This window comes from Micromesistius poutassou (assembly GCF_964030765.1).
Source record: "Micromesistius poutassou genome assembly, chromosome: 15".
Taxonomy (NCBI): Eukaryota; Metazoa; Chordata; class Actinopteri; order Gadiformes; family Gadidae; genus Micromesistius; species Micromesistius poutassou.
Genome location: NC_140285.1, coordinates 16,644,965 through 16,668,560, shown reverse-complemented (window position 1 = coordinate 16,668,560; position 23,596 = coordinate 16,644,965). Strand labels below are relative to the sequence as shown.

At 43.6% G+C, this 23,596-nt stretch overlaps 3 protein-coding genes across 5 annotated transcripts; 2 read left to right on the top strand and 1 right to left on the bottom strand.

Annotated features, from left to right (window-relative positions):
* Nucleotides 1–3,627: 3,627 nt before the first annotated feature.
* tac3a (tachykinin precursor 3a) lies at nucleotides 3,628–4,641 on the top strand (the record flags this gene model as incomplete). Its single annotated transcript, XM_084480256.1, has 4 exons — nucleotides 3,628–3,729; nucleotides 3,829–3,922; nucleotides 4,269–4,298; nucleotides 4,391–4,641. 4 exons carry the CDS (start codon nucleotides 3,628–3,630, stop codon nucleotides 4,639–4,641), a joined length of 477 nt encoding a protein of 158 aa, XP_084336382.1.
* Nucleotides 4,642–5,287: 646 nt separating this feature from the next.
* Nucleotides 5,288–13,005, bottom strand: c1galt1la (core 1 synthase, glycoprotein-N-acetylgalactosamine 3-beta-galactosyltransferase 1, like a). 2 transcript variants are annotated; one of them, XM_084480311.1, is made up of 4 exons: nucleotides 12,976–13,005; nucleotides 9,942–10,259; nucleotides 7,416–8,080; nucleotides 5,288–6,494 (listed from the first exon to the last, which is right to left on the bottom strand). In XM_084480311.1, exons 2-4 carry the CDS (start codon nucleotides 10,180–10,182, stop codon nucleotides 6,177–6,179), a joined length of 1,224 nt encoding a protein of 407 aa, XP_084336437.1. In that variant the 5' UTR covers nucleotides 10,183–10,259; nucleotides 12,976–13,005; the 3' UTR covers nucleotides 5,288–6,176. The 2 variants fall into 2 exon arrangements, with proteins under 2 accessions (XP_084336437.1, XP_084336436.1); XM_084480310.1 differs by lacking the exon at nucleotides 12,976–13,005 and adding an exon at nucleotides 10,950–11,248.
* Nucleotides 13,006–13,720: 715 nt separating this feature from the next.
* b4galnt1a (beta-1,4-N-acetyl-galactosaminyl transferase 1a) lies at nucleotides 13,721–22,043 on the top strand. Of its 2 annotated transcripts, none has more exons than XM_084480361.1 (11): nucleotides 13,721–13,855; nucleotides 14,888–15,167; nucleotides 15,269–15,451; nucleotides 15,909–16,015; nucleotides 17,354–17,391; nucleotides 17,506–17,686; nucleotides 19,250–19,342; nucleotides 19,444–19,631; nucleotides 19,726–19,866; nucleotides 20,250–20,487; nucleotides 21,546–22,043. In XM_084480361.1, exons 2-11 carry the CDS (start codon nucleotides 14,953–14,955, stop codon nucleotides 21,755–21,757), a joined length of 1,596 nt encoding a protein of 531 aa, XP_084336487.1. In that variant the 5' UTR covers nucleotides 13,721–13,855; nucleotides 14,888–14,952; the 3' UTR covers nucleotides 21,758–22,043. The 2 variants fall into 2 exon arrangements, with proteins under 2 accessions (XP_084336487.1, XP_084336486.1); XM_084480360.1 differs by having other exon boundaries at nucleotides 13,724–13,966.
* The last annotated feature ends 1,553 nt before the right edge of the window (nucleotides 22,044–23,596 follow it).

Here is a 23,596-nt window from a genome sequence, read left to right as displayed (position 1 = left end):
ATAAACCAGTCTTTAGGGGTCAATTGTTGTCGCAATACCAGTCGATCAGAGATCTCGCCGCCTACCGGATATCTGGGGACTTCAGCGAGATGGCCGCCGATATCGCCCTAACTCCTCTGTGGTATAACAAACTGGAGGAATAGCGAATCACTATTCTAGCGAGTGACAGGGTGAGATGCAGAATGAGAATGGTTTGGAATCAAAACGGGCTGGTCTTCAGCTTCCGATACCTCCCCGGTTGGAACCAGGGGCCGGTAAGGGGCCAGCCGGTTGTGGTGGAGGGCCACCACCGGGTTCCGCTTGACCAGCCGCACCCTGTACACTACGTCTGATAACTCCTCCTGTAGCCTTTTACGGAGATTGGAGGTATCCCAAGCTGGGCTACCCCGGGCCAGAGATGGCTTTAGGCCCTGCCCCCCGATGGCCTCAAGCCATCGGGCCAGCTGGCCCGATGGCTTGAGGCCTCCTCCGGCTCCTTAAAGTTCAGGAGCCAGGCGAGGGAAGCATGGTCAATGCACAGGAGGAACTTTCCCCCGTAGAGGTAGGGACGGGAGTGGCGAAGACCCCGAATGACAGCCAACAGTTTGTGGTGGGTTACGCAGTTGTTCCTCTCTAGTCGGCTGAGAGAGCAACTGTAGTAGGCGACAACCTACTCACCCTGCTCCCCCTCCTGAGACAGAAATGCACCAAGACCTATATCGCTGGCGTCGGTGTCAACAAGGAACGGTCGTTTGGGGGTCTGGATAGGCCAGTACGGGGGCCTCGATGAGCTCTGCCCCGAGCATGACAAAGGCAGTAGCACAGTCCTCTGTGCTACTGGCCACAGGCCAACCCCTCACCATTGACAATGTGGCCCAGGAAGGTCGTCTGCTGCCGGAATAGGTGGTCCTTACTGGGGTGGAGGCATAGGCCAGCCTGGCAGATGGCGCAGAAGACATCCCTCAGATTACCTACGGTGCCCTCGACCTCTGCAGTGTGGACAAGTAGGTCGTAGAGGTGACAACACAGCGGCTTTGAGGGATATCAGCCTGGACTCTTTCCATAAGGCGTTCAAAGGTAGCCGGGGCATTGCACAGGCAAAAGGCATCACCTTGAACTGCCACAGCCCCTGGCCGATGGAGAAGGCAGTTTAGGGACAGTCCTCCGGTGTCCTTTTTCCTGACTAGGACGGCTGGGGCTGCCCATGGACTACTGGAGGGTTCGATGATGCCTGCCTCAGCCATCTCCCGGATATTCTGCTCAGACGCCAACTGCTTGGCGAGAGGCAGACGACGGTGACGAATGAGGATGGGGCGAGGATCGCTGGTGTCGATTTCGTGTTGCACCAAGTGCAAGTGCCTCCATCAGCTCTTGCAGCTGGCCCCTCTGGTCAGCCTCCAGACCCTCCCAGCTCCTCTCGTTCCTATTCCTCCTTGGTGTAAAAAGGTGGATGTGTTCGCGGAGACGTTCTGGACATAGGCCCCGGATGAAGGCTTGGAGAGACAGTGCTTCTCTTGTCACAGTATCGAAGGTAGAATACCCGCGCTGTATGTAGAGGTGAAGATCTGTAGAATAGGCGCCCAGGCTCTCTCCCATCCCCCCTCCGGCGGTTGACAGGATGCTCTCTGATGTCAACAGGCTAAATGTGGTGACTGATAGTCTAGTGCCCTCTCAATGGCTGGCCGAGTCATTCTTCTGGTTGCAGCTCTTCCTTCCAGTGCGAGGGCCACGTTTCCTCTGCCGTCCAGGCATTAAGTTGAGCAGCTGGCCGAACCTGAATGAGGTAGGTCTCGATGGGCTCCTCTCCACCAAATCAGGGCAATTTAAAAGCGTTCCTTCGGGGCCCCATCCGATGGTCAACAGGAAGGCAACATCCTCCAACACTCTCACCGATGGCCAGTAGCGGTTTTGGGCGAAGCGGGCAGCCACCCGGGGCGGCATTTTTTTTGACACATGGGGGGCGCAAAAAAAATCATCTGCACCGCAAAGCGTTTTTCTATTATCTATCATATCACTGTGTGGGGAATTGGCAAATTGGCGCCCCCTGCAGCTACAGTGCAGGTGCTCCTGCTTGCTGAGAAGGTGCCGTGCAGGGGGGCGCAGGGGATAGTTCACCTCTGGGTGGTGGCTCATTATCGTCCTTTCGGTGGCTCCACGGTGGGGGTGCGAACTCTCTGTTTGGTCGGGTAATTTGCTTTGCCGCACGCGGGAAAAACCTGAACCTCCCCTTCCGGTTGCGACCAACCTCTCAATCATGCAGGGAACTGTAATACCTCCCATTCCCCGGGACGCTACACTATTGTAGGGTGTGTTTTTTTTTTATATTGAAAATGGACATCCTGAAGAAACATTTTACAGTTACAGTATAGTTATAGTTATAGTTACATTACTTGATTCTATTTCAACAAATATGTACTCAGTTCATAAGATTGGGATTTAATTTCCAATGACATTGTTAAAAAATTAACCAAGGACAAGAATGAGGTTTGGGTACGACAGTGTTTACAAGCGCACACGACTTCTGCATGTCACCGTCCCAATATGGGGCCACCCATAAATACTTTTGATTGGTTCCTCAAGGCATGTTTTTTTTATAAACTCTCTAATTGTTTTCCCCCAGTTTTAGCAACGAAACCTGGAAGATTGTCACCAGCCTTTAGTGGAGCGAAGCATTTAAAGACTCTTGTCCAACATCCTTTTCATTTGCTTCCTTCGATTGTTTATGTCTCTATCGCAAATCGCGTGTTGACGTGACATCTATCCTACTGTATATTGTCTTACTATGACGGCTTGATAAGTAGGCTACTATGTTAAGCGTTCATGTTAATTGAATGAATTTAAATTGGTTCATTAAAAGGGAAATGCACTATTGAGGAGCCTGGAGGATATTTCAAGAAGGCCAAGAGAAGAGACGTAGATGAGATGTAAAATAAATATAATCCATACATGGCAACTTTTATCTATTGCTTTTAAAATGCTGTTAGTTGATAGACTTTTTAAATGTAATAATATCATGTATAGGCTATCCAGTATGGCCATTAACTAAACTGACTCTGGCGCAGGATATTGTATTATTTATTGTTTTTGGTAACAGAACGCAGGCACTTTACGCAGCACGATCTTCAAAGAGAGTGGATCAAATGAACATGGAGCCGCGCGATGTGAGAACCATTACCCCCACCTACGCATTGCTGATTGGCGTTACGCAGGTTGCCGGTTATCATTTTATAAACCAAAGGGTGGACCTCTCCCTCAGTCCTCTCCTGATCTCACTGCAGGATCTACTGCTCACAACTCCACTCCAGGACCCTTTGTAACCCAGTTGTCAGCTCAACAGAACGCAGGTAGGCATTCATGGATTTGTAGAGCTGATGTTGAATTTTGAATATGGTGTAGACGTATTGTCATGCTCATCTGGATAAATATACAATTGAAATAAATACCGAAAAATATGTTTGACATATTTTAACAAAATTGGCTAAACGTGCCATGCGTTATTACGCATGGAGCGCAAAGCGCACCAAATGCAACAGGTTAAACGCATTAAATACTGATAAGAAACTAAGTGACTTATATTCATCTTGTCAAGTATTTTCTTTTAATATAAGTAAATTAGGCTAATGTTTCTGTACAGGCAGTGCAAAGAAGATGCGAATAAGTTTGGTGCTGGTCACTCTGTTTCTTGTTATGAAACTCCGATCCACCCAATCCAGATGTGAGGAGCCCGGATCGCGTAGACCCCTCTCAGACGTAGGTGTCGACGCTCGCAGATTATAACCTTAGCTTGTCAATGTGATATCATCAACAAAATGTGAAATGTACCTCGTTTTCTTGTCATCATTTCAATAGCCCAGTTTAGTGAACAGGCGGAACATTGTGAGGAGGTTCAGTGATTTGGATTATGACAGTTTTGTTGGACTGATGGGCAGGAGAAGCACAGAGGGTGAGTCTGGATTTAAATTCATATCATGACAAAAGGCCGCCTATACTGAGATGTAGCCTAGTTTAGATGTTTTTATTGCCTTACCAAGCAACGCAGTCCGGTTTTAATGTGTGTATATATATATATATATATATATATATATATATACAGATTATATATATATATATATATATATATATATATATATATATATATGTATATATATATATATATATATATATATATATATATAAACTCTCTAATTGCATCACAACCATTTAAATATATATGTAGTATATATGTTTGTACACATATTTCAATTTATTAACTATATCAACGGATTTCTCTTTTGGATCAATCTTTACAGCTGCAAATGATTTACCATCAGCAAATAAAAGTAAGAATTACATTTTTTTTTGCAATAGGCCTACATTCGTTTTTCTGGTCGAAGCCACTGAATTGATATGATATTGCAAATCATTTTGTCAGGGGAGATGCACGACATCTTCGTTGGTCTTATGGGACGGAGAAACTCAGAGACAGGTGAGCTTGGTGTTTTGTCCATTATTAATGGTTTTACTGGTCAGGTGTTACAGGTAAGGCTGGACCTCGGTGTCCCGTTCAAACTGTTCTTCTATTTATGTGATGATGTATTTATCGCTCCCGCAGATAATGGCCCATGGAGAAAAACGGACCCGGAGCGAAGAGGAGTTTTCCTGAATAAGTGTAGACTCCGGTAGGCATGTGTCGTCCTTAAAGAATAAATGCCGTATTAGTAGCCTACATTTCTTACTTCATTTAAAGGCTAACGTCACAGATATGATGTCTGCTCGTCTTGGAATTAGAATTGTAAAATCTGTTCCAAAGGCCTAAAATATAATCAAAAGATGGTTGTCCTTTCTTTTTTTTCCCCAGGTTTCGGCGTGGATTTTGATCCTGCCTTTCAGAGTACATCTCATCTGGTTAAGATGACACCTCATTACCGAACATACGAAATGCAAATGTCTCTGAACATGGCACGGAACATTTTACAATACAACCCTCCGGATTGTTTATGGCTGCTGTTGTGTTACATGTTTGTAGCCTATATAAATGAACAAGCGTTGTTTAGAATTGAAACATGAATCGAATTAATTTATTTACCTTATTCCATGCAATTAAAATAAACCATTTTGTAAATAATGGATTATGATATTTTGTTTGATTATTGATGATGATGCAATCGTGTTGACTCCGTTTACTAACTACTGCATTGCTGACAATGCATTTATCACCTACAAAAATATCTTGGAAGGATTTAGGATCAATGCATGTTATATATATATATAATGCATGTATATATATATATATATATATATATATATATATCCCCAAACCTTTTGACAACAAAGGTCGTGAGCTCAGGTCAGATGGAAGTCGTGTAGGGTTATTAACGTCACATGGGGATATATATATATCCCCAAACCTTTTGACAACAAAGGTCGTGAGCTCAGGTCAGATGGAAGTCGTGTAGGGTTATTAACGTCACATTTTCTTCGACCACAATTTGGCCATGTTAAATAAATATAACCCGATATTCATTGATGAGCAGACTAGCGACTAGAGACTCACATTATGGAACACAAGCACAATCCTACCTGTGAAATTGTTTGCAATGTTTTCAACAGATAAGGTGTTATGACCTGGTAATAATTCTACAAAAAGACTTTTTGTACTTAAGCATCTAGCACAAAAATATGCAGTAAAAAAGAAATTGGGTGTGGGTTAATGGTTTCTGTTAAAAACGAAATGAATATAAAAATTGTTTATCCAAAATAAGATAACACCTTGCATTCACCTAAAAACATACGCATTCAAGAGAAGTGTTTACATGATCGTTAAAATTGATTCATTAAGAGAGGGGTAAACATTTGTTTAGGATAGTTAGAGTTGACACTCCAGGACATCAGCCAGTTTCCGGGATTCATTTTAACCCCCCACACATTGTCTTCATGAAATCTGTCAGTGGCTGTGGGGAAAACAAAAAAAGAGAGAAAAGAAAGAAGTTTTGTTGACTGATAGTATTGTTCACTATAGACTGTTGATTTGCACCTCATTGCATGGAATATCCCCACAATTGTTTTTGGCTAAAATCAATTTCAGTCAAAGGTTCTTCAATGTCCATTTGGAGTCCATCAAAGTTCCTGGTGTGTCTTCATCTGCACTATGTCACTAGGAGAGAAGTGATTCTGAAGTGCGTCTTTCGGCTTGTGTATTGTGCACCAGCACCGCTAGCTCAGTGATTCTGAACCGTACCCACTTGGTCGGAGATTGTCTCCATTTTGCCAGGACTCCCGTCGCCGGTGAAGTCTGAAGTCATGTGGCTCATCGACCTATTGTTCTTCTTTCCCTCATCCTTCTCACTGCCATTCAGTCTGGCCGGGCTCCCTGTTGGGGGAGAGGGTCCGCGGACCAGGCCCCGGGGCCCAGGGGGCTGGTAGCGGGGTCTGTAGCCATAGGCTCGCAGGTGGTAGGTGTAGAACTCCAGGGTGTACATCAGCTCTGCATCCACATAGTGGAACGATATAGCCAGGTCCGAGCAGCAGCGCGGCCCCTGTGACACACACACACACACACACACACACACACACACACACACACACACACACACACTTTGGAAAATTATCGTCACAGAAAATTGTCTTGATGATTTATCTATTTAATCTCCGAAAGGGGTTTGTTTGCAGCACACTTACTGCCATAACCCACTGATGGTCAGTCGATGACAAGATCCATAATGGTCCTGCTTCATTCAGGTGCAAATCACAGCTAATTAGCTGCATAAACACTAACAAATTGCCAATTTTTTCTTTTGTTGTCAAGAAATTGTCTCGACTGCAATTTACCACTTAGTCGTCAAACTAATTGATATCTCCATTCACTCATTCTTTGTGAAGGCCATGCTGGAGCTGTACAAAAGGTAACAGATAATAAAATATTCATTAAAATGATTTTCCCCTGTGATGTGTCTCTCATTGCAAAATTGGCATCCTACATTAACATAAAGGCAAAATAGTACAGCAGTATATATTTTTGATTATGCTTGAAAACAGGAACAATTGTGACTTGCCAGGCATGTACTAAATACTATGACAAAGGTCAGTTAATACTATGACATAGGTCAGTTAATACTATGAAATAGGTCATAGTATTAACTGACATAAAAGGCTCAGGAAGGCAGAGGGCCTCTCTGAACTCTAACCCTAGAATGAAATAGTTATCAACCTCTAGAAGCCCTTCTGTCTGTTAGCCCAACAGTTATGGGCCATATCAGATCATATTTTCTATGTAATTCTCAAACTAGTATTGCCATGAATAAATAGATAAAACAAAAACTCAATTAGTTAGTTAATCACCTAATAATTCGTCAAAATACCTGGAAGACAAAGCAAGCAGGGTGGAATATGATTAATTAATGCATTTTATGTGATTGTGATGATTGTGATTGTGATTGAGACAGCCTGTTGCAGCGTACCTCCACGATGGGGTAGTAGCAGTAGTTCCAGTACCAGAAGCTCTTGGAGAACTTGCCCGTCAGGTGGTGCTCAGGGACAAACGGGTGGAAGGTCTCCCGATGCAGCGTGTCCCGGGAGTCGCCGGCCAACACGCCCATCTTCTCCAGACACTGGCCCAGGGCCAGGTCCTCCACCGGGGTGCTGTGTGTGCACACGCTGGTCCGGAAGCCCTCCACAAACCTCCTGAGGGCCTCTTTGCTCAGCACGTACCCCGCCCCGCCGCTCATGTAGCCCTGCTTGGCGTAGGGCCTGAAGCGCTTGCCAAAGTAAACGGGTTCCTCCGGTGTGTGATTGGCCAGGACCCAGCGCAGATTGTCCACCACCACAAACGTGTCATCGTCTGCCTTGAGGAACCAGTCGGCCTGATGGGCGTGGTGCTCGTGGACGTAGTGGAAGGCGCGGATGGTCTTCCGGTACAGCTGGTCGCGGCCCTCCTTGGTGCCCAGGCCCACTGTGGGGAAGCGGGGGTCGGCCGTGGAGCTCATGAACACCACTGTGTTGCAGTGGCGTGCCCAGGTTTCCTTGACGTGGCGGGTCCTGGAGCGCAGGTTGTAAGGTCCTGTCATCACCCAGCAGAGGACACGCACCTTCTGGAAGAGCATATCAGCTACAAGGTGGTCCTCTCCTAGTTGAACACAGCCATAACCAGGGTAAAGAATACTGTTAGTGTGGAGGTAAACAGCGGATTAAAGATCCCATATCATGCTTTTTAAGGGGTTAATAATTGCATTAGGGGGGTACTACTAGAATAGGGTTACATGCCTGTATGTTGGCATGTTGGCTTATTAGTCTCACACTGTTCATTTCTGCAAAACCAATTTCAGCGTCTTTCCAAAACATTCTGTTTTGTATCCTGTCGCTTTAAGACCCCCCTCCCGAGTAGCCTGCTGTGATTGGTCTGCACGTCCAGTCTGTTGCGATTGGTCGAATGCTTTGTCCATGTGTCAGCAAATCCTCACCCTCGAGAAGTTGAAAACATTGCGGGTAGGCGGAGGCGTGCACTTCAGCACTTCAGCACCGCCCACTGAAGTCTGACGTCACAATGTCTGACGTCACAATGTTATGGAAGTAAAGTTTGAGCGCAAACAAGCAGTTTCAAGCACTTATTGAGGGGTGTTCTCGGTGGGCGCAAATACTCCCCCTGGCTCGGTTTTCTAGCTTAGCCGATGTAAAAAATGTATACATGTCGTATAACAGTCTAAAGCAAAGAGAAATGTTGAAAAAGCATGATATTACCCCTTTTATATTATTATTTCATTTTATTATATGACGATGTTTCTATGTGAAGCTCTTTGAGTCTGCTTCCTGTATGTGCTATATAAATAAAGTTGCCTTGCCTTGCCTTTAAGATAAATGTACCTGTCCCATAACATTAAATGGTTTGTTTGCATATGTCGGTAGGTAGGTTATTTGCCTTTTGGCTTGTAAAGGGGATTGTGAGGAGGCTACATGATCCACCTCACTGGTTAACCATGCACAGGTGTGCCTGGTCATACTTTAATTCACCCTTAATGATTATGAATGGTGTAGGTCAACTTGTATCTAGGGACAGAGCTTAGTTTATGAAGGCGGCGGTTCGCAGGGGGTAATGCTGCCGGTTTAGTTAGCCTGTGATGGTTTAAGTGGTATCCAATAAATCCTGCCTTTTGTGGGCTTATTTCTCAGACATTGTTCCTTGTTTTGCGTACACTCCACCCCCCCATGCAGGGATTAAGCAAGAGCAAGTCCAGACATGGCCACACATAACCAAACACACATGTGTAAAGTATCTGGCATTTACAGTTTTACAAGCACCCCCAACAACCAATAAGGTCAGCTACTGTGTCCCAGTGTGATAAGCAGACAGTTTATTTAATGTTGCTGTTGCACCCATTCATAAACAAAACACCAGGCTAGCTTCTGTTTGGTCTGGCAAAAATAAATCTTGCTAATTTCAAATAAATATGATTGTCATAGAAAGTATGTATTTTATAAAGTATCAATATTATGTAGATTGACAATGCCAAGGAGACAAAGCCATTACAAAGACAACCATCACAAGTATCAACAAAGGCCAAATCCCTGGAATGCGGTTGGTTCAACATTGTTCAGCTATTTTGTACCAAAGTAATTCACATAGAATAGAATGTGTGTCTGAAGCTCTACCCTATAGCTTCTGGTTAGAGATGTGGCCTTAGATTTTCACATTGTGCATCAAATGCACTTTTTCCCTTTTAATTCATTATTCTGTCTGTTCTAGCGTGTTGCGGTGACTGCAACTGAAGGCCTGGACTCTCCTTATGGTTAACCTGCCAGCACCCCATCATCAATTTAATATGTTTTGCCTGTATGTATGTATGTATGTATGTCAATTATGGCACCCACTGTACTCCTGATCATCCCTGGAAGAAGTGATCCCCCACTCTGCGTTCCTTCTCAAGATTCCGTCCTTGCTGATTAATGGAGTATTTTCTTGAATTGAATTGAAAGACAAACGTTTGAGTCACCTGCATGGAGAGGGTGGAGCAAGTTGATCAGAGCATCTCCATCCTTCTTCCAGTTTGTCATATCATCATCGGCCGGTGTCACGCCTCCGCCTGCTTCTGAGGCTGAAGCAGCCGTTTCCTGCGCCTCCGACAGCAGGGGGTAGCTCCTCTCAAACCACACCTGGCGCAGAACGAGGTACATGCTGCAGCAGCCAACCAGGATCCCCATGCAGAAGGCTCCTGGGGAACCGAGGCCCTTCATGGTGGAGTCTCTTTGAGATCCCTCTCACAAGGCCAAGAGGTCGATGGTCATGTCCCCTCAGTGTCGGTGCAACGCGCCTATTTAGAGGAGAAAAGCAGCAGGTAACATGACAGACATGTCAATGGGATAGTACCATTTGTGACTAGGCAAATTGTAGATTTAAATATAGATCTTCAAGGGCGTTAGGGCTAGTGGAACAAACATGCCTAGTCAAACTCCATGGGAACCTATTTGCTTTTAATACATTGAAAAGGTACAGCAATTATTGGCATTCAGACATCAACAAAGGTTTATAGTCAATGTTTCAGAAAAACTCTCCTGAAAGCGTGAAACAACTTTTTAAGCCTTCACTACATGACCAGTAACGTGCAGGAGGACAACGGACAACGAGGTACGTCTAAAACTCAGCATTCTTACTACTAGTATCGATACTAATACTTATATGCTTTGCAATGCATGAGTTAATGAATGAAGCTTTCAACAGGTGCACATGTAAATGTCCAAAAGGGTTTCATGATTGATGCAAGTCGTTTGTACAGCAGTCTGGACATTGCGTCCACAAGATCTCGGACTCATAATATTACAGTTGTTTCGCTAATTTCGTATAATGTCGTATTGATATTAGAAATGACATCACTCTTATTAGAACCAAATCGCTGTGTAATCACATGAACAACACAATACGCTTTGTTTTGAGAGATGCAGGATAGCGATGCAATTGAAACGATACATTTGTATGAAGGGTTATCGTTGATTGTTAAATGTACCTTGGTTTGAGGATTATTCATCATTATGATAACGACAGTGCTCCTTATCGCTGCTGTGATGTCAAGTCAATCATATACGCTAAATGCTTTCCAGATCCTGTCATTTGGTTCAGTCGGATTTATTCATCGTCACATTTAACAATATTTGAAAGGATTAGAAAGATTGCAAATTATAACCCCTTAAAGATCCTATATATACACACACACACACACACACCAAGAGACCTTATGAGGATAATGGTGCGTTCACATCGCTGGGAATTATGGGGGGAACAATTTCGCGACGTCGGAAAGTCCTCGTGAACGACACCTCGCTCTCATGATTCTACTTCCGTTCGGCAACTGGGCCAGATTTTGATAACTGAGTTGCCCAGTTGGTGACGTATGGTTTACTAGTGACGCGTGAACATGAAGGTTTTACTCAATATAGAAGAATCAACCATCATATCACATATTTTTACCATTGATTGACGTTGTAACCGTCTGTTGGCATCGACTTTGCTCAGTTTTAAACGTTGTGTACTGGTAAACCAGCTCTAGATAAGTAGTACACTCGCCCTTATCTAGAGCTGGTTTACAGTGGCAATACAATGTGCTTCTCATAAATAAAAGCAAAAGGATAGTAGGTGATACAGCTACAAGGAATTGTCGGTGCCGTTAAAAATCGTTTACTACTTTAACGGCACCGACAATCCAAAAAGCCAGTCGAAAATAGATGAAAAAAGTGTGTCGTTCAAAACGTGACACAGCTTTTACTTCTTCGCCACCTACAGAGTTTGTTAGGTACGCTCATTCAAAAAACCCGTGTTATTTCCCATAGACATTTGACCATTTGAGGGAACCGGAGCCTCGGAGGCGGGACTTATTCTTCAGAGGTCTATAATGGCGCATTCTATTGGTAGCCGGAATCGGGATTTATACTGTTTTCGGTCCGGAAAAGTACAAAACAACCCCGGTCCTACCCGGAGGTCTCGTCATCAAACTCGGGGAAGGTCCATGTAGACCGTCACAACGATAATGGCGACGCACATTATGAATGGGAAACAAAGTTATGTGTCCTCAATTTGTCCTCGTATGTGCTGTTTAATTAAGCGTTTGTACTTTCTAATAGCATTTCTATTTCCACTGTTGATTTGTGTTAGAAAAACGTCTGTGCAAGCCCGTTGTAGCCTCAAGTCGTTTGAACCAGCAAAGTCTATGGCTAGACTCCGTTGCTCAGCAACCATGCAAACAAAAACAACCTTACGGCGCGCCGCCATGTTTTCCGGACTGTTGCAATGAAACGCTTTCAGATCAGACGGTCATATAAATCCTGGAAGGAATGACCGGCCTGGATTGCCAATATAATGCGCCATAACTTTAAGATTCCCAACGCAGTGCCCATGAACGGTCGCTGTCAGGAACACGCGTAAGCGTGAGCGTCACCACAGCCGTCTCGTTTTCACCAGGACCATGAACGCGCCTTCATGACGCTTCATGACGCTCCGCTCCATGGTGACGTCACACGCTGAGCTGTAGGCTCCTATTGGTCGGCTCTGGTGACGTCAGGTAACGGTCTGTCACTGCTCCGTGCGTCCTTCTGCGTTGCTTTTTAGGTTCATATCGCACCTGCTGTTTGTTGCAAGTCTGATTCAGGGGTTGAAGTGAATGCCTTGTTGTATTTCCATTTGGTTCGGTTAGCAATAATCCTGGACTTTGTTAGGAGGACATTGTAAGGTCGTATATGGGGCAGAGATCTGAGGAGAGCTCACAGCGCTTCCTTGTTGCGGAGTGCAGCAGTGGAGCAACAACTTTGTGCAGTCTTGTTTTTTTTGCTTTGGTCTTCCTACAAATAAAAAAACAACCCGATTTCCACCAGCTATGAATAATTTAACCGACCACAAACAATTGCTTAGTTGTCCGACAATATGAGTAATTGCTCCAGATTGACCACGGAACATTTTAATCTCGGAAAGCTCCCATTTGGCCCACCTGACTAAACGTTTAATTATTTCCAGTTCACGGCAGAAGTGTACATTCCACATACATCGTTTTTGGTTCGCTTCCTAAAGTTTCCTGGGATCCAAACCGAGCCTTGTACTTGGACCCCGACCCCTGTTATCAAGCGAGTTGGTTTGGTCCGCACCACATTTCCAATGAGCATTCTTCCCGATGCGGACCGAACATAGCATCTGGGTGAATTACTCTCACACCCACCTGATAACGGACCGAACTGATCAGGTGTGAGAGGGCAGCCGCTGGTTGCCTTGGATCGACCAGTTTACTGACCAGTAATTAGGCCCCCAAGCGCGCACAAGTAACATTCTGCATGTGATATCATGCCGCCATATAGCCTACTCTCAAGTTATTGTTTTAGCCTATACTGTATTCTGGTAGGCCTAGGCCTACTGTCTGCTGGTCTTACTATTGACTGGAGGTCTGCTGCCTGTCAGGCCTGCTGCGCATTGCGTCGCATATTTCCATTGTGACTATATGCTCCAAACGTCCACGAGATGTCCTCGCAATTGTCATCTAAACCAGAACCATTAAATGGCTGCGCCATTAGGTAATATTGGAATCGAAATCAAGTCAGATCTGAGAGACACCAGATTAACAGCTCTGACCTAACCTTGACCAAAGAGAATCCCGATACAAGTATCCGTGTATATACCCTTAAATATATAATATCATCCAGCTATATTCATTGCATGACACTTGTTAGGAAACAAACGAAGAATATTTTGGTTTGGTTTGAACGGTAAAGTGTAATATTGCTCATGCCAAATGGAGTTGCAAGTTGCAGCTGAGTTTCTTCATACAGAGCCACTTCCCCTCCAAGGACTAGGTTTGATATTTGCTTTGAGAACGGCTTCGGTTTGCTGAAGGAGTGGCCGCCAACAGCTGATAGCAGGAAAGATCAAGCCTGAGTGAGTTGAACAGTGTATGCGTCAATATGTAGGAAATAACTTTGACGTCACGTTCTGTCGCTACTTTTCGTTCAGGAAACAGAAAAGAAGAATTTAGAGCCGCAAAACATAGTAAGTTCCCATTATTTATATTTTCCAACGCGCGCATTTACAATAAATATCGCTCCGTATGTTCTGGGATTTGCGCCATTCTACTCTTTGAAGGGACTTAGAAATGAACTTTATCGAGGAGAATAAATTTGACTCCTCACATATTTGGCCTTTATTTCTATTCCGTATGCTATGATCACGAGCAAACTATCGGTGATCTATGTTTGTCATAATACTTTATAATGCTGAACGAGAGTTATGGGTAAATGTTTCCCTCCAATGTATTCTGTTTCTAAATGCAGTTTAGCCAAAGTAGATACAAAGCATGCTTTCAGAGTGAACCATTACATGTATTGTATTGCGTTCGTTAAGTCCGTGTATCTTCTGTATGCAACAGTTGTCTCACAGTCAACAAAATGACACATGTATCAAATGACTCCGATGAATCATTTATTTGATTCTTTCAAGGGTGCAACTAGGCCTGGGCAATAAATAAATTATAAATAAAGTATCGTATCGTGATAGACTTTTGATCAATATAAAACATGTTCAATATATATCGATAAGAGACTGGACCACCGAATTTAGCAGCTGGGTTTGTTACACAAACACGGTTCCATACTTATTTACAATATTTGAGTGTTTTTCATTGTTGTATCGACATTGGAGTATTTATCAATGAAGTGGAAGGTCATATTAAGTGTTAAACAGAAGTGTTTATATCCAGCATGGTAATTCCTAGTCTTTTTAGGTAATTAGAGTTATCAGTAGTAATCGATATCAATCAATATGATCATGTTATATCGTGATATGTCTTTCAGACATATCGCCCAGGCCTAGGTGCAACACATATACTGATAATTGTACCAGGGGTGCAAATAGCCTCACACTTTAAATATACAATGATACCAGCTGAACCAAACTTTGTTGTTGTGGTTGCAGGGACTTCTATAGGTGCAGGCCTCCGATTCTACACTTGGGCAAACTGCCTTGTAAGCACGTCAGAGATGCGGGTCATCTCGAAGAAAGGTTTGGTCCTGCTCATGATCATTGGTTTTCTGCTACTGAGCCTCATTTACTCGTGGTTCCCAGCCAAGAAACCAAGCGTGGATATCGGTCTGAAACAGAGAGGCCACATAGAGAAGCTACTGAAGAAGAAGAATAAGGAAATCTTAAGCTCTTATCACGACGTCCCCTATGTTTTAAAAGAGTCTGTGTCACGGTGGGTTAAACCCTCATCTCAACATGGTGATCATTTGTTGTTGTTCAACAGAACTAGATCAGTTTACGTCTCTTTGACTTGTAACCTGTTTCCTGCTGCAGTCAGTTGGAGTACGGCACGTGTGAATGCCAAGGTGATGAGAATAAAATCCACCTGCCATTACCACATATCCTGTTGCCTAGAGTGTGGGCAAACAATCTCCACCATGCATACCTTGAGTCCGATCCTGACCCAGGGGGGGTGACAGGACGCAGGGACAAGGAGTACATTGCCTTCCAGAGAAGGTAAGTTATCGATGATGATGTCATCAGTTGATATTATGGAGATTAAATAATGGACAGTTATTGTGTTGGACCCAGCTCCATAGCAACACTTAACGATGCCAACCGCAATAAAACTTGTGGATTGAGAGGAGAACCTGTATCCTAACGTGCCAGACTGCATTGGCACACACACAGTCCTCAGCAGAGTCTGAGTCTCACTCGCTCCACATGAACTCATCTTATGTCAGACGGAACCCTTTAAATGGCTCTCCTGACCATATCACTGCTTTCTTTCACAACACAGTCGTACTGGCCGTCATTCGGTCGGCAAACTGCAGGTGCAGATTTCCAGGAATTTAGATTTTAGTTCCCATTCACACGTGACCCCATGCAGAAACTCTTTGAGAACTTTACAGGGTAAGACAGCATGTGTGAAAGGGGCTTACGACATCCTCTTGTTGTGTTCTCATGTTCCAAGGTCCTACTCTCCAGCAGACCTGCTCATCGTAGCGGAGGCCAACAGTCCACTTCAATACCCCACTCAGGGCGTGGAGGTAAGGCCCATGAAGACCATCATTATTCCTGGTGAGATGATCCCATCCAAGTCAACAGTCTAATATTAATAGATGATAGTTCATTGTCAGTGTCATTCGGCTTTATCAGTTGTATCTATTAGTTGTATTAACTGCTGCCGTCAACTCATGTCAGTTTCAACCTCTGTGAACTTGCCTTTAATAAGAAGATTTTAGAACCAGTATCAGGGGGAAAGTACCCATTAGTTCCAGTATCACCATAGCACTTAACGACAAGGGATGACCTTATTGTTGTTGTATGTTTACCTGTGTCAAGCAAAAATGAAACCATTGAGAGATTAATGAAATGAACACTATTTACCTATCAGTATAAACTATATTTACAGAAATATATAAGATCATTCACCATGATATTTAGATTTAATGATTCCAAATGTTATCAATGTTTTCTACTTGGACGGACTGTAAAAATGATTTGTCACTGTATATTTAACAGACTAATAAGCCACAACTAATGCCGTTACATAATAAGGAGAATTCCGGTATTTTGCACTTTGAGCCTCCTTTCTGGGTTGTCTAGGATGAAATAGAGTGGTTGACACCGAAGTGTTGATGATTGGTCCTGTCTCGGGTATTTGGCTAATTTAGAATCGCCCCTGCCTGCTTCAGAATGGCTGGCTACGGGCATTCACAAACCTGTCCTTAAAACAACCCTAAACGTTTGTTTAGGGTTAGAAATGTGCAACTCACTGAGTGGTTAGTGGTGTTAGTTGATGTTCCAAATCAAGTAGGCCTATCCTAGAGAAATACAGATTGATTTCTGTTGGAAGATGGAAAGGGGTGCTGTTTATGTTTGGTTGTAGTCTTTTCGCTCGGTTCTAGCCGTACTGTTGAGACGGAGAACCGAGTGAAAAGACTATAACCAAACGTAAACAGCGCCCCTTTCCGTCTTCCAACAGAAATCAATGGGATTTACAAAATGCCAAATAAAACACGACAGAAACTGTATTTCGCTACGATGCTTGATTTGGAACACCACTAACCACTCAGTGAGTTGCACATTTCTGAAAACAAACGTTTTGCCCGTAGGCAGCCATTCTGAAGCAGGCAGGGGCGATTCTCAATGAGCCAAATACCCGAGACAGGACCAATCGTCAACATTTCGGTGTCAACCACTCTATTTCATCCTAGACAACCAAAAAGGGGGCTCAAAGTGCAAAATACCAGAATTCTCCTTTAACAATGGCTCTTCAGAAGATATGTCTTTAACTTTTGTTTCCAAATCCATATTGCATAGCAGCATTAACCAAAACCATAAACTCGTTGTCATTCATAACCAAACCATTTGGTTATTTGGTTCCATTTATTTTAACTACATGTTATCTGTTAGGTTTGGGTCTCAAACAAGAGCCAAGACCTACACATACGGTAAATATGCTGTATGTAATATCTATCCTCCCCTCCCCCCGACTACATACATATTTTTACAACATTTATTTGAGATAATGTAATTGAATGATCCTGATGATGATGATGTGACAGGTGAACCTGAGTGTGACGATGGGGACACTGGACGTGGCTGCCACCGTGGTCGGCGTGTCCTTATCAGGAGCAGGCCAGAACTCAATGGGGCTGTCCAGCTCTGTTCTGTCCAAACTCAACAGGCAGCTGCAGTTTGTCACCTACACCAACACCCTCTTCCACCCCAAGACAGCCGACACAGGTGTGCTTATTGTGTGTGAGAGAGAGAGAGAGAGAGAGAGAGAGAGAGAGAGAGAGAGAGAGAGAGAGAGAGAGAGAGAGAGAGAGAGAGAGAGAGAGAGAGAGAGAGAGAGAGAGAGAGAGAGAGAGAGAGAGAGAGAGAGAGAGAGAGAGAGAGAGAGAGAGAGAGAGACTAACTTCCTTCCTTCCTCCAAAGAGTGATGGCCTACTTTCACTTATCAACATGCAAACAACCTCAAATGCATTAAAGAATGCACACCCACTTATCATAATCTGCAAACTGTCATTGCATACACTATTTTACACTGGGATATTTACACATGCATTACGTGAATAATGTATTCCTCTGAATACATCAGATATTTTTTGAAAAGGATTGAGCATGCTCATCTTCACTGGCTATATGAGGTACATTCGAGAGAGGTTAAGCTTCTAGGAAACGTATAGTATAACACCACAGTGTGTGTGAAGATGTATAGAGCTTCATCTGGCCAACTGTTGATTTTGATGTCCACATCCAAGAGAGAGTTAAGCTTCTCGGACACTTATACAAAGTGCCACCTTGTGTACTGGCATGTGGAGCTCATTCTTGCATTTGATTTTGATGTCCCTATCAGAGCAAGGCTTTTTATGGAACAAATTAAATAGTTGTTCTCTCTAGAGACGTTTGTTAGAGCTACTGCGCAGCATAGTGGTGCGACATGCCAGCCCCAATGGAAGAGGACCAGCCCCCATCGCTATACAGCACCTTCTAAGGCGCTGTATGCAATGTCACAATCTTCCTGTCTGCTTTTGCAGTTAGCACTCTCCTCCCTCCTCCCCCCAACATCAAATGAAAGCAGTTACTGCATTACTCCCTTTCCTGGCAGCACTGGAATCGGTAGCTTCCCATGTTCTACCATGGACTGACACTGGCACTTGAATCCTGCTGCCTACCCTTGCATGCACATAAGATCGCCGCTTTCGGTAACTCTCTCCTGATTGGATAAAGATAGAACGGGATACCAGAAAGAATATATATGTTTACGGTAGAGAGGAGGGACTGGTAGACCTATGTTACTGAAAACACACTCAATCAGTGATGGTTGTAGGAATAGAAAGCTACTAAGCACCTATTTACTTTGCCTTTTAACAGGATACTAAGTGGCTAGTTAGAAGTCAAGGTGGAAATTCCAGTTCTGTGCCATGCTCTTTTACAAAAATCATGTTATCTTTAAATGTACAATGTTTACAATACAATTTTGTGTGTTGATGATGGCTGGTTTAAGCAGCCTCACCTGGCCGGTTCTGATTTATATTTGATATTTACATTGAGTCATCAGTTTGCACAGGTTAAACCAGCCACCTCCACACACACTCAGGGAGAGTAATCCTAGATGGTAACATGGAACAACAGGCAATGTGTCAGGTTCACCAAACCTTTACAATAAACCGGTCTGTCAACATGCCCACCCTGCGTCCTTTTGTCTGGAGGAGCCCAATAGAAGTCACCTAGGGGGCGTGTGGCATGGACATTGTTCCAGGTGCGTTGTGGTGATTTCCTCTGTATTTTCCTAATCTTTAGTTCTGTATCGAAGTGGAGGGAACCGGGCAGCTTTCACCATTAAAGTGGGTCATAGTGCCATCCCAAAACTTTACAACTCGGGTACAAATACAGGTATGTCGATGCTAAACCAATCAACCATTTACAAAAAAAGTGTCCCATTTTTGGTCAACATTTTTCAATGTTCTCTTATCTCATTTTTCGTCCCTTTTTAGGATACAACATAAGCGCCCTCGTTACCATAGCAACGAAGACCTTCCTACGTTACGATAAACTTCAAGATTTGATCGACAGCGTGCGGAAGTACTACCCGACCGTCTTGATAGTGATTGCAGACGACAATGAGCATCCTCAACCGGTGACCGGGCCGCACATCGACCAATACATCATGCCCTTCGGAAAGGTACACACTCTCTGTTTGAAATTGGTTCTCTAAGTAGCGTTGCATGTTTGTGCATCCGGTTCCAGTGAAACGTCTGTCCCTTCTGCGTGGCTAGGGTTGGTTTGCAGGGAGAAACCTGGCCGTCTCGCAGGTGACCACCAAGTATGTGCTGTGGGTCGACGATGACTTCTTCTTCACCGAAAGCACTAAGCTTGAGAAGATGGTGGACATCCTGGAGCAGACCACATTAGACCTGGTGAGGGGGCAACGCTATAGGTTTGCTATACGTTTCCGCCGTTAGGGGGTTACACGTGCACAGTGTAGTTGGTGGCCGTAGCCATCCATAATATACTTTGAATGTTGGTGGATGAAGTGTATCCCCACCACACCCACACTCACAATGTATAGTGCAATAAATAATCATTATTTAGTGTTTAATATTTTATATATTATATGTAATATAGTAAAAATTATATAAATATTTGACTGTGTAAGCAGTGAGCGTGGTGTCATTTACCACCCTCTCCTGCCCAAGCTTTCTTGTGATTGTTGCTCCCAGTGTTCGTTCACTTGCAGTCTTCATGTGTTCTGACTTGCCTGTGTGTGCGTGCATGCGTCCGTCCGTCCTACTGATCCCAGGTAGGAGGTGCGGTAACAGAGGTGACGGGTTACAGTGCGACCTACCAGCACACCTTCTCTGTGGACGAGGGGGGCTCTGAGGGGGACTGCCTCCACATCAGACAGGGACATTACCACTCCATACAGGGGTTCCCAGACTGCGTGGTGGCCGACGCCGTCATCAACTTTTTTATGGCGAGGACAGACAAGATGCTTAGGGTTGGGTTCGACCCTCGGCTCTCGCGGCGTGGCCACCTAGGCAAGTGTTTCTGTATACCTGGTTCAAGTGTGTTTCTGTGTGACTGGTTCAAGTGTGTTTCTGTGTGACTGGTTCAAGTGTGCTTCTGTGTGACTGGTTCAAGTGTGTTTTCTGTGTGACTGCCTTTACACGTCACATGAATTGTACAAAGAGCAGTATTCACTAATGGCCACCACTGCTTGACCCCATAGGATCCAAAGTCCACATTGTTAGTCTGTAGTGTGGCATTCTCGTTGCAGAGTGAATGATTCACAGTTAATGAGAGGAAGAGCATCAATGTTGTGCAAGAATGCTTCAGCCGTAATCTGCAAAAACGACCTGCAATGTAATCCTTTGGGGCACTTGCCCCTAAATCCTTTAAAAGTGTTTGTGTTTGCCACTGACAGGCTCGGTTTATATTCAGTCATTATGGCAAGGATCCCTACAGAGAAATACAACTTTACAACTTTTACCTTTCGCTTGCTCATGGTGTCTTTATATTTGTGTCCAACCAAGTTTCGCCCAATGAGAAGGCTCAAGTGTTGAGTTGTAGGAAGAAACGAGTGGAAACTTGAGTAAGAGCTGGAGAGAGGAGAGTATCTTGTTTTGGATTACTGAAAGAATATCTTATTGTGATCTAAAATATTTGGGTGAAGGAGAGTTGAGATTGTGATGACAAGGAAATATCCTGCAACAACAAGATTTCAGAGAGGGACTTGAGCAACTCCTTGAGCAAGACTCCTTGAGCAAGACTTGAGCAAGACCGGAATAAGCGACCGGTAAAGAAACAAGTTGTATTTCTCTGTATGGATCCACTCCATAATGATGGAATATATGCTGAGACTGTCAGTGGCAAAACCCAGCTCTCTTAGAGGACGTACGCAGGGGAAAGGGCCTCAAATGATTACAGTTCAGCCCTTTCTCTTGGATCGCGGTTGCAGCCTTTTCACCTAATACTGAACCGATCATAAACTGTAGTCCCGTGGAACAAAAGAAAGAAAGGGTCCAGGTTGAAAAATCCCAAAGTTTTCCTTTTAAAATTCACAATGTATTCTAATGTTGACACATGCTGTCCACAGAGTTCTTTGTGGACGCACTGGGGTCCCTCCATGTGGGCTCCTGCAGCAACGTGAAGATAGGCCACGCGTCGAAGATCGTCCTTCCCTGGAGCAAGTCTGAGTCTGAGAAGAGCTACGACAGGTTCCGCTACTCCTCCACGGACAGCGAAGGAAGGATGCACACTGAGGTGTATTACTTTAAGAACAGGTTCAAGTGCATGAGCAGTAACTGACACATTCCTCCATGTTCTGGCACACTGCCAAAAAGGAAAAAATGGCCGGGCTTGTTCGATGTTTGGAAGAGGAACACAGATTACCTAATGAGCTCAACTCAAGAGATTTCTAAGAATACTTTCTTTCTACTTTGTCTAAGAATTATTCGAGGACAAGAGCCTTTGAATCTTTCTGAGATGATTATGCGTCTGGTTACTCAGGGATATGATGTTTTTTTACTGCTTAATATGACTACTGTTTGCACTATGAATATAATATTTAAATATACACATTTGTATTTGTCTATTCAGTATATCTTTGTTTTTTATCTGCTGTCCATGTACACAAACACACCGTCACCACCAACCCTTATCTCTGGGTTTTCATCTATTTCCTGCATCAAGTCATGTTTCCAGAAGCTATGGCTTTTGGAATGGCTTTTTTTCTCTAATTTAAACCAAAAACATATTCAAGGGGCTGTGAACCAAAGAGAGTCACCCTTAGCATAAGGTGTGGTCAATGTATACAGCTACATGCTCTCTAGCCTTGCTCGACATAACCGGCTTGACTTGTTCTGATTCGTCTCATAATGACATGCATGCAGATGTCCTGACTGAACTGTCATCATAGTGTGTTGTGTATTATATACACAATATATACCTTTCTGATGTTCAATGTCAGAATTAAAACTGCATACGTTTCAGTTTCCACATCATGATGTGAGCGACACTAACCCTAAAGTTCCCAGATATAATGACACAACATTTTCAAACAAGACCATGGTTAGTGAATGCTTGGCTGCAAGCCTAAAATAAAGTTGAACTTCAGTTTGAAGCACCACTTTGACCAGAGCATAAAGCGGACATCAGAAATCTGTCTTTTACAGCTGTGTCCAGAATCTCAAATCCGGTTGTAGAAGAGGCATTGCATGCGTTCGTCAGCCTCATCATTTGCACATCAAAAGGTACAAAAGGGAATTGCTGCTATATCTGATGTCCTAATTAATGTGGCTCTCCTTTTTTATTTAAGAACTCGATAAATATTATCTATAATGTATAGTTGTTATCTATGAACCCAACAAAGACTAGCTACAATGTATCTTGGATTAAGCTTTATTATATGCAATGTATTATGTATTATGTCATTCTATAATTATATCCTCCCATACTTTTCCCATCACAAAACTTTAAAATAAGAAATTGGACGTGTGTTTAATGAACTCCTTTTTTTGGGTCCCGTACCAAGATGGCCTGGTTTATGTAAGAATCATTGCCGTCTTTCCGCCGCTAGAGGGCGCCAACGCACCTCTTTGGAGACGTGACATTACAATAATCAGGTAGCGCTTAGTTTAGTAGGTTACGCTGTAGGTGCAAACAGAGTGAGCCGATATGTGACAACATATGAGAAAAACAAACCGAAAAATTACTCAGTGACTCAGTCTAGCCTCGTCTGTGGTTTCTTGCATGATTAGCATTTAGTTTGCATGTTTTTCCCATCTGCGCTGATCTGCATGTGCAAAAGCCACAACGTGACTACTAGGCCTAGAACACGACTAGGCTACTACACAAACTATACCTTTTACTATCCTGCTATTACTTTTGTTACTACTAATGAGAATAATATCAATATATTTTATTGGTAATCCTTAAACCCGTAAAAAAAAAAAAAAACTCAAAGCATAATCTTCTTCTTCTTACTTTTTACTCCATTAAGAATACATAGGTTTTCTTAGGTTGCTACTGGAATTTCATATCCAACATTTGTATTTGTGCGTGCATTTGTCGGTGCAAGCAGTCAGGTTTGTGCCGCTTATAGATAGATGTCCAGAGCCCTGTTTACACTGTTACACTGTTTATATT

Coding starts and splice junctions, on each gene's coding strand:
- c1galt1la (XM_084480311.1), bottom strand. CDS start 10,182: ATGAAGGGCCTCGGTTCCCCAGGAGCCTTCTGCATGGGGATCCTGGTT. Junction 8,081..9,941: donor GCTCCACCCTCTCCATGCAG/GTGACTCAAACG, acceptor GTGTTCAACTAG/GAGAGGACCACCTTGTAGCT. Junction 6,495..7,415: donor GCTACTACCCCATCGTGGAG/GTACGCTGCAAC, acceptor TGTGTGTCACAG/GGGCCGCGCTGCTGCTCGGA.
- b4galnt1a (XM_084480361.1), top strand. CDS start 14,953: ATGCGGGTCATCTCGAAGAAAGGTTTGGTCCTGCTCATGATCATTGGT. Junction 19,867..20,249: donor AGCAGACCACATTAGACCTG/GTGAGGGGGCAA, acceptor TACTGATCCCAG/GTAGGAGGTGCGGTAACAGA. Junction 20,488..21,545: donor CTCGCGGCGTGGCCACCTAG/GCAAGTGTTTCT, acceptor TGCTGTCCACAG/AGTTCTTTGTGGACGCACTG.